Consider the following 15,118-nt stretch of genomic DNA (forward strand, 5'->3'; position numbering starts at 1 on the left):
TTCTGGGAATAATTATTGAAAATAAACAATTTATCTGTGTGCATGGTAGTTCCTTCCATCCGTGTCGTCAAATAAATCAGCAAATTACCTTGCATTGAGATCCTTCAATGAAATGATAGGGCAGGGAAGGTACCACTTCCAATTTATGGGTGCGGTTATCACACAATACCCACTAATAATCTTCTGTCTAAATAATCTTCTGTCTATAAGGCTATATAGGCTACAATCACTCAAATACAAGACCACATGATACTATTTCAGATTTACATCAGAAATGTATACTATTTTCTGTCTGTCTGCTTTAAGCAATCCGCCTTGTGGGGGCAGCCCTCCCTCTGAAAGTGGTGTCTTTTGGTTTCTCCCAAGATGATGTTCCAGATCCGTTTAAAATCTCCTGACTGCTACATCTGCGCGATGAAGTTTGGAGCGGCGCCTTACCGGCCATACTGACAGACGTGGCTGGAAATGACTATATTTTTTTGCAGAACACTTTCTGTGAGTAAATGTATTGAACCAATTACGAGTTTGGCGCAAATGATTTTCTCGGAAATTGGACTAATGGACAATCCTGCTACTGGCTGTCTAATCTGAAATCGGCCGCATATGTTCCTAAAACGACTTGCCATTATGATCCTTTCACTCTGGTGCAAGTAAAAGTTGTATTTCTCACGCATCGCAAGACATTGAAAGATACCTCATAACAAGACGGTTTGCAATATAAACGTTTGGAACGGGATGTTTTATCCCTCTGAAGTCATATTCTACATCGAAATGGATCAGGCACCTCCAGGTATTTGTTGGATCTGTAATCATTATGCATATTATCATATTAATCATCAATTCCAACGATGATTGAACGTTGACATTTGGCCAGTTGTGCACACACAGGTGTCCGTGCTGGTACATTATTGTGTGTCCCCTCTATGGGCTTTGCCCAGACATGCAAAGTGCAATTCGCTGCTTGCCAATTACGTAATACTTTTCTCGTGGACTTGCTTGACGCGGTGGTTTTGCTCTTTGTCTTGCTTCGTGTTACTTACGAGATATATCAAAATTAAACATTATATTTTTGGTCGTAGGTTGGTGAAATACTCTGTATCGTATTATTATGTTATAACGCATCTTACCAGCGCGTGAACAATGTTGAGTGGATAAGAAATTCCGCATGAAACTACTGCTTTGTTCCCCTTTCTCCTCTAGTCTACTGTAGCCGACCATATTTAATTCGTACGCAAGCACTGAAAGCCTACTAACTTGTCGCATGACTTATTTTCAAACTATCAATTCACGTGTAGCCTATGCTACTTGATGTGATATTGTAATAGTTTAGAATATATCACATCGTGTGATATTTTTTATTTAGTGGTCTCTATAAGCGAATGTGTGAATGACATGGTGCATTGGGCTGGTTTGTGTCAAAGAGAGGGACAATTCCTTGTGTTGCATGAACTGAAATACATAATTAATGTATCTTTATATGGGCTTTTATAAACTCTATTCCTCATAATACGGTATTTGTGTATTAGCCCCTAGGCTACTTTACATCATGACACAACCTCCAGAGTGATGGGCACAGTCACACATACACACACTTACACACCACACATACATACAGTTGAAGTCCGAAGTTTACATACACTTAGGTTGGAGTCATTAAAACTCGTTTTTCAACCACTCCACAAATTTCTTGTTAACAAACTATAGTTTTGGCAAGTCGGTTAGGACATCTACTTTGTGCATGTGTAACGGGTGTGAAATGGCTAGCTAGTTAGCGGGTACGCGCTACTAGCGTTTCAATCAGTTACGTCACTTGCTCTGAAACCTAGAAGTAGTGTTGCCCCTTGCTCTGCAAGGGCCGCGGCTTTTGTGGAGCGATGGGTAACGATGCTTCGTGGGCGACCGTTGTTGATGTGTGCAGAAGGTCCCTGGTTCGCGCCCGTGTCGGGGCGAGGGGACGTACTAAAGTTATACTGTTACACATGACACAAGTAATTTTTCCAACAATTGTTTACAGACAGATTATTTCACTTATAATTCACTGTATCACAATTCCAGTGTGTCAGAAGTTTACATACACTAAATTGACTGTTCCTTTAAGCAGCTTGGAAAATTCCAGAAAATGATGTCATGGCTTTAGAAGCTTCTGATAGGCTAATTGACATTATTTGAGTCAATTGGAGGTGTACCTGTGGATGTATGTCAAGGCCTACCTTCAAACTCAGTGCCTCTTTGCTTGACATCATGGGAAAATCAGCCAAGGCCTCAGAAAGACAATTGCAGACCTCCATAAGTCTGGTTCATCCTTGGGAGCAATTTCCAAATGCCTGAAGGTACCACTTTCATCTGTACAAACAATAGTACGCAAGTATAAACACCATGGGACCACGCAGCCGTCATACCGCTTAGGAAGGAGACGAGTTATGTCTCCTAGAGATGAACGTACTTTGGTGCGAAAAGTGCAAATCAATCCCAGAACAACAGCAAAGGACCTTGTGAAGATGCTGGAGGAAACTTTTCACATATAAATGTGATTCTCTACACTATACTTGCTTGTTTTGTCTCATAAACGGAAATTAGGAGAACTTTTAGAATTTTTGCAACCGGGATATAGCAGAGCGATTTCTGCATAGTGCACCTTTAAGAGGGTTGAGAAAGTCTGAAAAATTAAATTGTTTTATATATATGATCATAACTTTAGAATCCTCCCTGAAGATGGATGGTTTATGGTTTTGGGACGGTTGCAGTTTGGACACTGGACAAGCAGGGGATGTAAAATTTACCCCATCCAAAGTTTGGCTTACATTTGCACTTTACTGACAGACCAGTGAAAATGGAAAGAATTTGCAGCATTTACATTTGCTTTAGCTTCATTGTTGGTTTTTCTGACCTGTTGAAAAATATGTCAAATCTATTTCCCCTGCAAGAAAAAAATATTAAAAGCATACTGGAGTTAGCCGGCTTTGTGTGTGTGAACCTACCCTCTTTTTCACTGACCGATCTTGTCCACCGTCTTTGTTTCAGAGCATGTGGCAGTCTGGCATGTTCTCAGTCCTGGTATGGTCGATCTGGGCCATTAGGAGAGAAACTGTTATCAGCTGGGGACATGCCTAGACTTGTCTGGAGATTTGACAGTGTCTGGAGAGAGTGTGTGTGTATGGGGGGGTTGAATAGAGATGCACCCCCCCCCCCCCCCCCACTTGTGCTGAAACAGCTTTTTCTTACAAACTGTCATCCTGATCTGATCTCTTTTTCTTTCAGCTCTCCCTCCCAGGTCAGCCAAACCCATTACCTCCTTCATGAACGACAACTGCCTAAGGGAAGCCCCAGTATATCCCCTGCAGGATGCCGAGTGGTACTGGGGAGACATTTCCAGGGAGGAAGTCAACGAGAAGCTCCGCGACACACCTGATGGTTCCTTCCTGGTTCGTGACGCTTCCACTAAGACACAAGGAGACTTCACGCTAACGCTGAGGAAAGACGGGCACAGCAAGCTTATTAAGATCTACCACCGTGAGGGGAAGTATGGCTTTTCAGAGCCCCTGACCTTCTGCTCTGTAGTGGAGCTCATCTGGCACTACCAGCACCATCCTCTGGTGGAATACAACGCTGTACTGGACGTCATTCTCACACACCCTGTCTCCCGCTTCCAACAGGTAGGCAGTAGGCACCTCTCATCTGCTGTTTCAAGACGGTCTTCAAAGAATGCAATAGAGTTGAGTTGACATTTGTCAGGGAAGGAAATTTGCCTTTGGTTTCGTAACTAAATTGAAGACAATCATCATGCACAGACAACAAGTTTATGTCTGCTGGACCAGCCGTGAGTTTCATAAATGTATTAAATATGTCTGTCTGTATCCAGGATGAGCAGGTGAAAGTGAACAGTGTTGATGTGGCCGGGAGGAAGCTACAGGAGTACCACAGTCAGTACCAGGAGAAGAGTCAACAGTTTGACTGTCTGTACGAGGCCTACAATAAAACCTCACAGGAGATCCAGATGAAGAGAACTGCGATAGAGGCCTTTAACGAGACCATGCTGATCTTCGAGGAGCAGTGTCGCGAGCAGGAGCGTTATGGGGAGGAGTGTGAAAGGAGCATTCGATCTAAGGGAACAGAGAAGGACTTGGAGAGGTGAGTCTGGTAACTAGTCTGGTTGCATCTTGGTCTATCTCACATGGAATGTGAGACGTATGCTCATAGTGTGGATAGATGGATGTCTTTTTATTGTTTCCTCCCTCTGACTTGTATGCAGCTGTGGTTCAGCTCAGGCCAGTGGCACTACCCCTGACCCTTCTTTTGACCCCTCATGACCTTTGCTCCCCAGATTCCTGATGAACTATGAGAAGCTAAAGTCTCGGCTGGGGGAGATCTATGACAGTAAGGTCCATCTGGAACAGGACCTGAGGACCCAGGTCCAGGACTACAGAGAGACAGACAGGAGGATCAACAGCCTCAGGCCTGACCTCATAGAGCTACGCAACATCAGAGACGAGTACCTCAAGTACGTTACAATACTTCTATTTTATTCTATTCTATTAAAGTCACTGTTAATGAAAAGTAGCTTTTTTCAAACACTTGTCACTGACATTCATTTTCTTTGGTTTTCAGTTGGCTGAATCACGAAGGTGTGCAACAGAAACGCATTAACGATTGGCTGGGGTTCCAAGACAATAGCAGTGACAAGTAAGTATTTCACATTATAGACCTAAGTTGTTATAATACTTCTTAATTGTATTTACTTGTGCTAAGAAATGCGTGTAGTGCTTATAACTGTTTAGAACTTATTCAATACTAATGTATAAATAGTATGCACACTACTTACTTATCATTTACGATTCTTATCAATTAAAGATTTGTTAAATGTCCTTTCTGGTGTGTGCAGCACCTACGTGTTGAAGGGCGAGAGTGAGAGACTGGCGCACCATGACGAGGGGAGCTGGTTCGTGGGCGAGCTGAGCAGGACGCAGGCTGAGGAGATGCTGATGGACAAACCCACCGGAACCTTCCTGATTCGCGAGAGCAGCAAGCAGGGTTGCTACGCCTGCTCCGTAGTGTGAGTGTCCTCTTCCTGTGAAAAAATAACAATATGTAATGGTCATGAAGGAAAGTAGACTTGGAAGAATATGGGAATACTGCTACACTGTTTTATAGGCTCTTGATAAGTTACTTCACTGTGATCCATGTTTCCAAGGCTTAGGGCCACTACACTGGTACTAACCTATATTTTTATTTTGTATCCTTTCAGTGTTAATGTAGAAGTGAAGCATTGCATGATTTATAGCACGCCACGTGGCTATGGCTTCGCTGAGCCCTACGACCTCCACTGCTCTCTGAAGGAGCTCGTTCTGCACTACCGCCTCAACTCCCTGGCACAGCACAACCAGGCCCTGGACGTCCGGCTGGAGCACCCTGTCCACGTCACTCCTGTCTCGTCAGCCTTGCCACACACAGCCACAGAGGACTGCCTGCTACAACAGACGGAGGAACACCATCTTCTACAGACTCAAACTAAACTACCCGCTGGACTCCCTGCAGCCGCTCCGGAGATGTAGATTAGTCAGCTGTGGGACGTGTTTGCGTACTGTAGCTATCCTATGAGGACTACTTGAGGGCGGACATGTTTGTGTACTGTAGCAACTTGAGGGCGGACATGTTTGCGTACTGAAGCTATCCTACGAGAACAACTTGAGGGCGTTCTTTTCTCGAAGAAGAATGTGTGAAATTTGCACTAGGATGATTCCAACGGATTGGTGAATGTAATTTCACTTAATTGGAACTTTGACCGGAACTTGAATGTCAGCTAGGACTTAGTTTTTTATAAGATTCTGTTTGCTATTTGTTTTTTTGTACCCATTTTTCACCTTTTCTTTCATGGGATTTTATTTGTTTTAGTGGGCCTGGTCATCCGGGAGATGACTGACTACATATACTACGTCACAATATGTTGGTATTTGTCAGGTGCTGTTTTTCATTTGGACTTCTAGGGTCCCATTTTGACAACACAAGTACTGGTGCTAATGTAAAATGAGATTGTAATACACCCAATACCTTGGAATTTAGAATTTATTTCAAAACATTTTAATTGTTGTGATGTCCATGCACGGAAGATCATAAAAGTGGAATTAGAATATAATGGTACAGAAAAACAAGATGGCTGACTCAGTGGCGTAGCTAGCTGTGCTATACATACCAAACATGTTCTGGGTATTTCAGTACATAGTCATGCAAATATAGGAACTGATGTGGCGCATCTTGACAGTAGCGCTGCTTTTTTTTTTGTCAAAATATAACCCAGTTACCAGTTGATATGTACTGTATGTAGCATAAACAATTTTCTGGATATCCTTAGAATGACATTTTCCATATTGTATCCAATAACCAAAGCACTTGCTATTAGTGATAAAAGTATATATTCCGACCAGAAAATGACATTTATGGTGATGGCGGAAAACACCACACGTGCTTGATCAAAACATAAATTGAAGTACTGTATATTATATTCTGTTATTCAAAGTATAAGCTTTTTGTATTTTTTGATATTATATATTTTCTGAAATATGCCACAGAAGATGAAAGCTTGAGGAAAGTGCAATCCAACAGTATTTGTATTTTTAGAAATTCATTATTATAATTATGGGGGGTCGTCAGCTTTTGCCACAGAAATGCACTATCTTTTAATTGGTGGTGTTATTCATCTGATGACGTGACCTTTTAAGAACATTGTGTGAACTGCCAGAGATGCGGAAGTGTACATTCTGTCTCTATTACTTGAACTGTGGCATTGCTCAAGAAGAGCGATTAATATTTCCTCATGACATGTAGGCCTACATAGCTTAAGGAAAATAATACATTTTGTTCTTGGCACATATGTCAAGTTTGAGGACAAAAGACACTCTGTATTGAGATACTGTAAAACTTTTGTGGTTGGTTTGATGGAGGGTGTTTTAGTCTTCTTAAAAACTAGACAGGAGCATTGAGGAAGCTCCTGGAGCYACTTTAAGCAATGTGAGATTCTTAATTTTTCTTGCTGAAGACAATAAACTGATGAGGGTTTTGTTGAAGTTGTGTTGTCCTTGTTCTACTTCTTCCAAGTGTGTGTTAATGCAACCAATCAATTACAATATATATCTTATGAAGACATCACTATGCCTTTAAATTTTGCTGCCAATCCTACACACGAGGCGGGAGTGAAATCTCTCACCCGAGCAGCTGCTTATGGACAGATCATCCCCCCCAGCCTCAGGACATTCTTTCACCTCTATAAAATCCTCAAAATCCTGGTGTGATGAGAGTGATTGAGAAGCGACATAGGGACATAACACATGAGACAATCAGAAACAGAGAGAAAAAAAAGTGGCGACATGGGTCAAATGAGAAAGAATGGATGAGGGTTTCCATTAGATAAGATAGCCACAAAGTCAGATTCTTCAAAAAAGCTTTTTGGTGTTAATTTAAGGTTAGGGTTAGAATCAGGTTAGAAGGGTGGTTAAATTTAGGGTTAAGGTTAGGGTTAGGAATAAGGTTAGAAGGGTGGTTAKATTTAGGGTTAGGAATAAGGTTAGAAGGGTGGTTAAATTTAGGGTTAAGGTTAGGGTTAGGAATAAGGTTAGAAGGGTGGTTAAATGTAGGGTTAGGAATAAGGTTAGAAGGGTGGTTAAATTTAGGGTTAAGGTTAGGGTTAGGAATAAGGTTAGAAGGGTGGTTAAATTTAGGGTTAAGGTTAGGGTTAAGAATAAGGTTAGAAGGGTGGTTAATTTTAGGGTTAAGGTTAGGGATAGGTTTAAAGTCAAATTTGAAAGCTGCGAAGTTCAACTTTTTGGGAGAAGACAAAATTTGCATAGAAATGTGATAGATCTTTCATTCTCATTGAAAGCAAGTTTAAGAAGCCAAACTGGTCTCAGAGCACGTAAATCCGAGATACCCCATTTAATATATGTTACGTTTGGTATGGTTACATAAGACAGATGGTTACTTGAGGTAAAAACGAAAGGAGAGTGGTTGGTCGAGGTGGGTGTATAACATGAACGTTTAGCAACCCAAAGGTTGTGTGTACGAATCTCATCACGGACAACCTTAACATTTTCGCTAATTAGCAACTTTTAAACTACTTACTACTTTTTAGCTACTTTGCAACTACTTAGCATGTTAGCTAACCCTTCCCCTAACCCTAACCCTTTTAGCTAACCCTTCCCCTAACCCTAAGCGTTTAACCTACCTAACTACTACCTAACTACCTAACGCTAACCTTAACCCCTAGCCTAGCTAACGTTAACAAGCTACAGTAGCTAACATTAGCCACCTAGCTAATTTGTAACATATCATACGTTTTGCAAATTTGTAAACATTTTGTACGTTTTGAAAATTACTAAACATATTGTATATTTTGTAAATTCGTAACATAATATCTCAAATGAGTGATGGAAATGTATACATACCATACGAAACGTAACATATCATACTAAATGGAGTGTCACAGATATACGTACAGAATAATACGAAATGCTCTGAGACCAGGTTGAAGAAGCAGTAGATCTGTTCTATGTGCACTATTTCTATGCTCCCCGGTTTTGCATACCAGTTTAAAACAGCTGAAAATACTATATTTTTGGTTATCGAAAAGCAATTTCACAGTGGTTTAGATGGTACAATGATTCTCTACACTATAATTGCTTGTTTTGTCACAAACTGAAGTTTATGTGGCAAACTATTACAATTTTAGCAACCAGGAAATGGAGGAGCAATTTTTGCATAGTGCATATTTAAGAAGAGAAATTGTAGAAATGGGCAGGGTTTAGAGAGTGGACAGGACAGCCTGCTTGGCGGGAAGGATGGACCAGATGCAGTGGAGTCAGGACAGACTGTATGTTCTCACTGCAACCGTGCCAGCCACCATGAGCTGCTGCTGACTCACTACCAGGGTCTGTGTGTGTGTGTGTGTGTGCGCGTGTCAGTGTGTTCCTGATTATAAAGTGGACAGAAGGCAAAGCATCACCGAGACAGATTACACGAGACAGATTGCACAGGTTAACTTTGCACTGCAACACCGAGTGACAGAATGACAGCTCCGATTACACCTCCAATTTAACCCTTAACTTTCGTCCTGTAAGAAATTGTATTAGATACTGGTAACTTGTTTTACAACTTCTCAACACAAGCTATACTTGGCACAACATGCACCCATCCCCACTATACCCCCACTACTTTGTACCCTTATAAATAACCGCAGACCCACACACACACTCCCCTCCCCCATGAATAGGGCCCTGTGAAAACAAACGCACATGCAGGATGCTTTTGGATGAGACTAAGACAAAGAACTGTGTGAAGKGCCAATGGAATGTCGACATCAGGCCCGGACAGGACTACCCACGACCCAGATCGACCAATCGGAAGGCCAGACTACAAGATCAACCTACTTTGCTTGTTGCCTATATAATCTGTATGAACTGTTTAGAGCGCTCTCTTCCGACGATTCCATACGAGTCAGACAGAAGGAGCCGTGCTGCACGATTTACTAAGATATTTTTACATGTGATTAAACGGCCTTATTATACAAATATCCACCTCGTCCTATGTCTCCACTTGATCTCCTGTCTCTAGTAAACGTTTTATCAACAGTCCCAACTTCACTTTATCAGTTTGAGCCTAATAATCGATGCTACCTGGTTTGAACTCTGACTGACTTGACCTGAAACTGTCTTCCCGCCATAACCCTCATCTCTTTCTATCATGGCAATATTTGCACATTTGCATTCTTCCATTGATAATTCACGTACTGTTTTATTTATTTTTTTACAATCCCTTGCTCTCTTACTATCACAATCCCCCCCTTCGAAATAACTTCAGAGCAAGGAGGGCTTGAGGAGAATGAAGTACCTTTATAGTCACACCTAAAATACTGTTTCCACTAGTTACCACAGTCACAAAGTAAAAATGGTCTATATGGTAAAAAATAATGAAAACAAAAATTTGCTTTTTGGTTTTAAATTAAGGTTAGGGTTAGGCATAAGGTTAGCAGTGTGGTTCAGGTTAGGTTTAAAATCAAATTTTGAGCCGAGGAATATAAGAAATTTGCGGGGTTTATGACTTTGTGGTTTTGGTAACTAGTGACAACCCTAAACTACACCGTCAAACCTGCTCTCAGGCATTGGCAATTGAGCCAATGACGGCTCTCTTCCCTCTGTCTCTGTCTGCCTCTCCGGTTCCACACGAACCTGGTCCACCAATGAAACGGCGAGCTGATCTCTGACTGGCAGCCAATCAGCAGCCAGTTGCTATGTTGGTGGCAGACTGTAGCCCAGTGACTGACACTGGTGATTCTTTCCTTTCACCAGCATATATACACTTGGATGGTTTGTGGAAGGCATGAAAAAATGTGGTTAGTTATGCATACATTGTCTGTTTGTAATACTGCAGAATCTTGAAGGTCCCCAAACATGAAACAAAAATTGTCCTAACTGCTTCATGACATCCAGTCAATGCTCACACAATTACAAAGAATAGGCTTATCCTCGTTATACAATTTGTTTTAATGTCATTTCAACCTAGTAAAAATCTTATTTTATTAACTGTAATTTTATTATATACATGCTTGCTTAGATTTTTACTTGTCTTCTCAATTTTATCCAGGCCTGCTGTGTATTTTATCACTACTGTGCACACATTGTTCCATTGCTGAACCGTTCTTGTTGCCAGTGTTGACTGAGTCATTTATCCTATTTATTTGGTATTATAAACTGGGTGGTTCGAGGCCTGAATGCTGATTGGTTGACAGCCGTGGTATATCAGACCGTATACCACAGGTACGACAAAACATGTATTTTTACTGCTCTAATTACGTTGGTAACCAGTTTATAATAGCAATAAGGCACCTCGGGGGTTTGTAGTATATTTCCAATGACTTGACCTGAAACTGGCACTCCGCGTTGTGTCGTGCTAAGAACGGCTCTTAGCCGTGCGGTATTGGCCATATACCACACAACCTCGGGCCTTATTGCTTAATTATAAACGAGGTAGTTTGGGTCCTGGATGCGGATTGGCTGAAAGCTGTGGGGTATAACACAAAATTACTTGTTTACTGTTCTAATTACGTTGGTGACCAGTTTATAATAGCAATAAGGCAACTCTGGGATTTGTTATATGGCGTTGCGTCGTGCCTAAGAACAACCCTTAGCCAAGGTATATTGGCTATGTACCACACCTCCTCGGGCCTTAATGCTTCATTATATTAGTCAAGTGACTGTCTATCCCAGGGCATTACTACCTCGGGGATCTAATTTACTTATAAAGAAAATCTATAAGCAAACAATTAACTGTTTATAGACTACTTAGAATCCCTTCATTAAGTTTTACCATTTAGTCTTATATTGTCCCATGTTTATGTAACCTTACATGGTTGTTTTCGGCTTGACCTTTTGGCAAAAGCTACCTCTGGCATCTCTGGTCAGATAGAGGGTTGAGGCCAGACGTTCTGCTGGTTCAGCAGTGTTAGTATGCTACTACCTCCTGCTGACTGACCGCCCTATGCTTGCTAACAAACCATCCAGGGGGATGCTAATCCAGCAAATAAGATCTGTAGGAGCTAGTTTGGCAGCCAGGGGATCCATCTTTAACACACTGTCCTCCTCTAATTAAACCTCATAACCCTTCTTCACTCACCCTCATCATATAATTATAATTATAATTATTAATGTATTTATTTATCCAGGAAAATCCACTTACAATTGCCACAGTTTACCCGGGAGTCCTCTTTTCCATCCCAGTTACTCTCACGAGTCTCACCTGATCAGTTTGAGTCCACTTGCACTGAGTATGACCTCTGATTTAACTGCGGAACCCAATTGGCCCGGGCCCCCTCATAATCCTCACAAAATTATCTCACCTCTGTCCGTGAACAAGAACCTCCGTCCACCTCGACAGTCAACCGTGTAAAGGTGTTCAGCTCTGAAAGATTAATATGGCCACTGGGCTGGCACAGGGCCAGTGTCACTTGGATGTGGCCTGGGATTGGAAACCAATAGCTACATGCAGTTGGCTGAAGGGCCGCTGGGGACTAATCACGGAGGAATTAGAGCTGGAAGTGTAAGGATGGCGAGGTCAGCCAGGAGGAGTAAGAGGATATAAGACCTACAGTCAGGCAAAGATACTCTACTGATGATATCCCTCACAAGGCCACAGAACGGACTGCATTTGATATTAGGGAGATACACGAGATACAAAACCTCACTGAATGGATATCAGGTGTACCCTGCACCTGAATGGATATCAGGTGTACCCTGCACCTGAATGGATATCAGGTGTACCCTTCTGTCCATTTTGCCATGGGGTTTTGTACTGTGCATTTAAATACTGTATTTGCGACATAGCTCATTCTAATATTTCTACTACTGTACAGTACATTGCATTTTAGTTACACTGTTAATTCACACTGTATATTTATTTATATACTGGATTCTTGACATAGCTCACTCTAATATATCTACTGCTGTACATATCATTCTTGTGTAAATTAATTTGCTGTATATATATGTAGATTGCATTTGGATTACTGTTACAGTGCTATTTGAATTGTTAATTGAATTCGTTCCGCCATTTCTTGATATAATTTATAATTTCAAAAACTTTGACATTTTACTGCATTGTTAGGAGATAGTAACATAAGAATTTCACTGCACCAGCTATAACATCTGCTAAACTGTGTACGCAACCAATAAACTTTGACTTGATTTATAGATTCCATTTATAAAGGGCTAACTAGTGGAGAAGAAGAGGGATTTGAAGATCTTCTTTAAATCGCATGAGCTAATTGAACCAATTTCTTGATTGTCTTGATTAATTGACCTTTTTAACCTTAAGGTTAAAGAGGAACAGGTTTCAGACACCGTGAACAGGGTTCCAGACAATCAAATCATCCAAATGTCCCAAAAATGAAAGAAGTAATGGGTTGGTGGGCTATAAATGTCCGCCCTGTGTCGTCAGGCCAAAGAAAGTCTATTTAACGACAGTCAACAGGTTCAGGTTCAAAAAGTAAATTGAATCAATTCACTTTTCGTACAGTAGCCTATGTTCTACAAAAAACATTAACGAGCTTGTTATTGGCTTACTGTCCTGATTCTGCTCTAATTGACATATCTGATTAGCCAGTTGTTTCACACAGTTAATGGCCATAATGTTAATAGCTTCAGCACTAAGCAGGGGCTACAGGCAAGTGTGCAGTAAGTGCATGTAGGGGCCATGTAAAGCCTCGCAAACCGTCTGATCTCACAAGCTTACATGAATGGTTCACAACCAATAGCGCAGCGGAAATCAGTCTGGTGGATTATATACAAGGCTAGGGTCCATGACCTCTTAAACCCTATTTAAAAAAATGTTAACACTCACTGTGTGCCCTGTCATTTAACAATCAACAGCACTGTGGACAAATTATAACCAAACTACAGAAAAGATAGAGATATTGCAAACTATGGGCCATGTCTTGCTTTTCCTTATGACCAAGTGCTACATGCAGAATTATAGATATAATAATCATGTGGTTTTAACTCAATGACTGTGCCCTTCATTTTGGTAGGCAAGCAGGCAGCAATGCAGGCCTTTGGTCCCAACCCTGGTTATTTTTTGCATGTGCTTCACTTGCACGCTAAGGGCAATGATGCCATCTACTGGTGTTGACTTCATTATACGTTTGGTATTTGCTTAGTTAGAGCTAGTATTCCATCCACTCAAGACCGTACAGTCGATCCAGAAAAAAGATTGACAGATCTGTTTGCGGAAGTTGCCTGCTGGAAATTAACTAACTTGGAAACTTAATGTGGACTAACAAGCAACTGTGCAGGTTGGTGTATTATATTTCCTTTGTGTAGACAAGGTTCCATTTGAACATTTTCGATTATTGTCGTGATTTACCATTCAAATAATAAAATGGTCTGACCCTATCTGTCACATAATTTAGCAGGCGCTAACGTTAGCTAGCTAACGTTAGCTGCAGGTATGTTTGCTTACCAACCAACTGATCTCTAGGGCGACGGTACACTAGTAGCCAGACTAGTGGGACACACCAATCGATCTGATGATGCTGTTATACTTTTTATACCGTTAACTAAATTAACATTATTATAAATCCATCTCGGTCTGGTTGCTAGTAAGTGAGGTGAACTAACTTCATTATTTTTGTATCCAAGATTTAGCTAGCATCCATAGAGCAAAGTCACAGATCAATGGTGGATGAAATGCTGTGTTTTATAGCAAATATGTTGTCATGAGCTGGTTGTACAGTTTGAACTAGTCCAGATGGTGGTGATGATATAAAAACAAGGGACCTTTTTGATAACTGATACATGAACAGTTATATAATGCATCACTTGAACTCAATAGAGGAAAGAATTCATCCCCCTCTATTTCTTGTTCTCACAAACACAGTTGAAAACAAAAGCAACAAACAGAAGACCAGCATCAAATATTTGGCACTTTTTATCATAATGATGTTATTTTGTATTGTAACGTTATACCAGCTTGTTACAATCTCAAATGTAACATAACATACTGTATCATCTTTCATGTTTCTCGTGCTCTTCTCCCTAGAGTCAGATGATGTGTCCACTTGAAGAGTCCCGCACCATGAAGCAGCAGTAAGGGTAGACCGTGTCTGTGACACCGCCCCCGTCTTTTTCCCTCCCTGTGACTGAGCCACCATGTCCTCTGTGATGTTTCCACCTCGCTCCCCACCTGGGAGCAGTGGCTGTGGCGGCGGTGACATACCTGCAACTAGTGTGACGACCCAGTCCGCTGAGCAGGCTCTGTTTGCATCGGACCGCTACGCCCGACTCATCCTGGCCCAGATGAACAAGATGCGCCTCCGGACAGATTTCTGTGATGTAAGGCTGCGGCTGGGAGGCCGTGTGTTCAGTGTCCACAAGCTGGTTCTGGCTGCAAGCAGCCCCTACTTCTCCGCTCTCTTCTCTGGGGGGATGAGCGAGGCAGACAAGGAAGAGGTCCAGATCCTGGGGGTGGAGGCACCAGTGTTTGAGGTCCTGCTGGAGTTCATATACACAGGTTCGCCCTGTCAGGAAATGTACCATTTACTGAGTGTGTAGTGTACACGTAGTGTGTTCATACAAAGAACAGT

The 15,118-nt window shown here is 41.6% G+C and overlaps 2 protein-coding genes across 3 annotated transcripts in view; both read left to right on the forward strand.

The window, feature by feature from the left end:
* The first annotated feature begins 494 nt into the window (after positions 1–494).
* LOC111956658 (phosphatidylinositol 3-kinase regulatory subunit gamma) lies at positions 495–5,777 on the forward strand. The gene is made up of 7 exons (XM_023977191.2): positions 495–790; positions 3,259–3,653; positions 3,860–4,128; positions 4,322–4,498; positions 4,606–4,680; positions 4,880–5,050; positions 5,243–5,777. The coding sequence occupies exons 1-7, from the start codon at positions 736–738 to the stop codon at positions 5,547–5,549; spliced, it is 1,449 nt and encodes a 482-aa protein (XP_023832959.1). The 5' UTR covers positions 495–735; the 3' UTR covers positions 5,550–5,777.
* A 7,942-nt stretch (positions 5,778–13,719) lies between these two features.
* LOC111956639 (actin-binding protein IPP) overlaps positions 13,720–15,118 on the forward strand; it is a 390,618-nt gene continuing 389,219 nt past the window's right edge. For both annotated transcript variants that reach the window (XR_011474593.1, XM_023977157.2), the window contains exons 1-2: positions 13,720–13,828; positions 14,575–15,045. Coding sequence is in view for 1 of the 2 variants with exons in the window: in XM_023977157.2 (XP_023832925.1) it covers positions 14,685–15,045 (361 nt within the window). In the remaining variant the exon portion in view is untranslated. The remainder of the gene's footprint in view (positions 13,829–14,574; positions 15,046–15,118) is intronic.

The sequence above is a fragment of the Salvelinus sp. IW2-2015 genome, linkage group LG32 (assembly GCF_002910315.2).
Source record: "Salvelinus sp. IW2-2015 linkage group LG32, ASM291031v2, whole genome shotgun sequence".
NCBI classification, from domain to species: domain Eukaryota; kingdom Metazoa; phylum Chordata; class Actinopteri; order Salmoniformes; family Salmonidae; genus Salvelinus; species Salvelinus sp. IW2-2015.

Excerpts from the sequence above, each read along its gene's own strand:
- LOC111956658 (XM_023977191.2), top strand. The coding sequence starts at position 736 with ATGTTTTATCCCTCTGAAGTCATATTCTACATCGAAATGGATCAGGCA. Across the intron at positions 791-3,258 it reads AATGGATCAGGCACCTCCAG|CTCTCCCTCCCAGGTCAGCC; the intron begins GTATTTGTTGGA and ends TTTTTCTTTCAG. Across the intron at positions 4,681-4,879 it reads CAAGACAATAGCAGTGACAA|CACCTACGTGTTGAAGGGCG; the intron begins GTAAGTATTTCA and ends TGGTGTGTGCAG.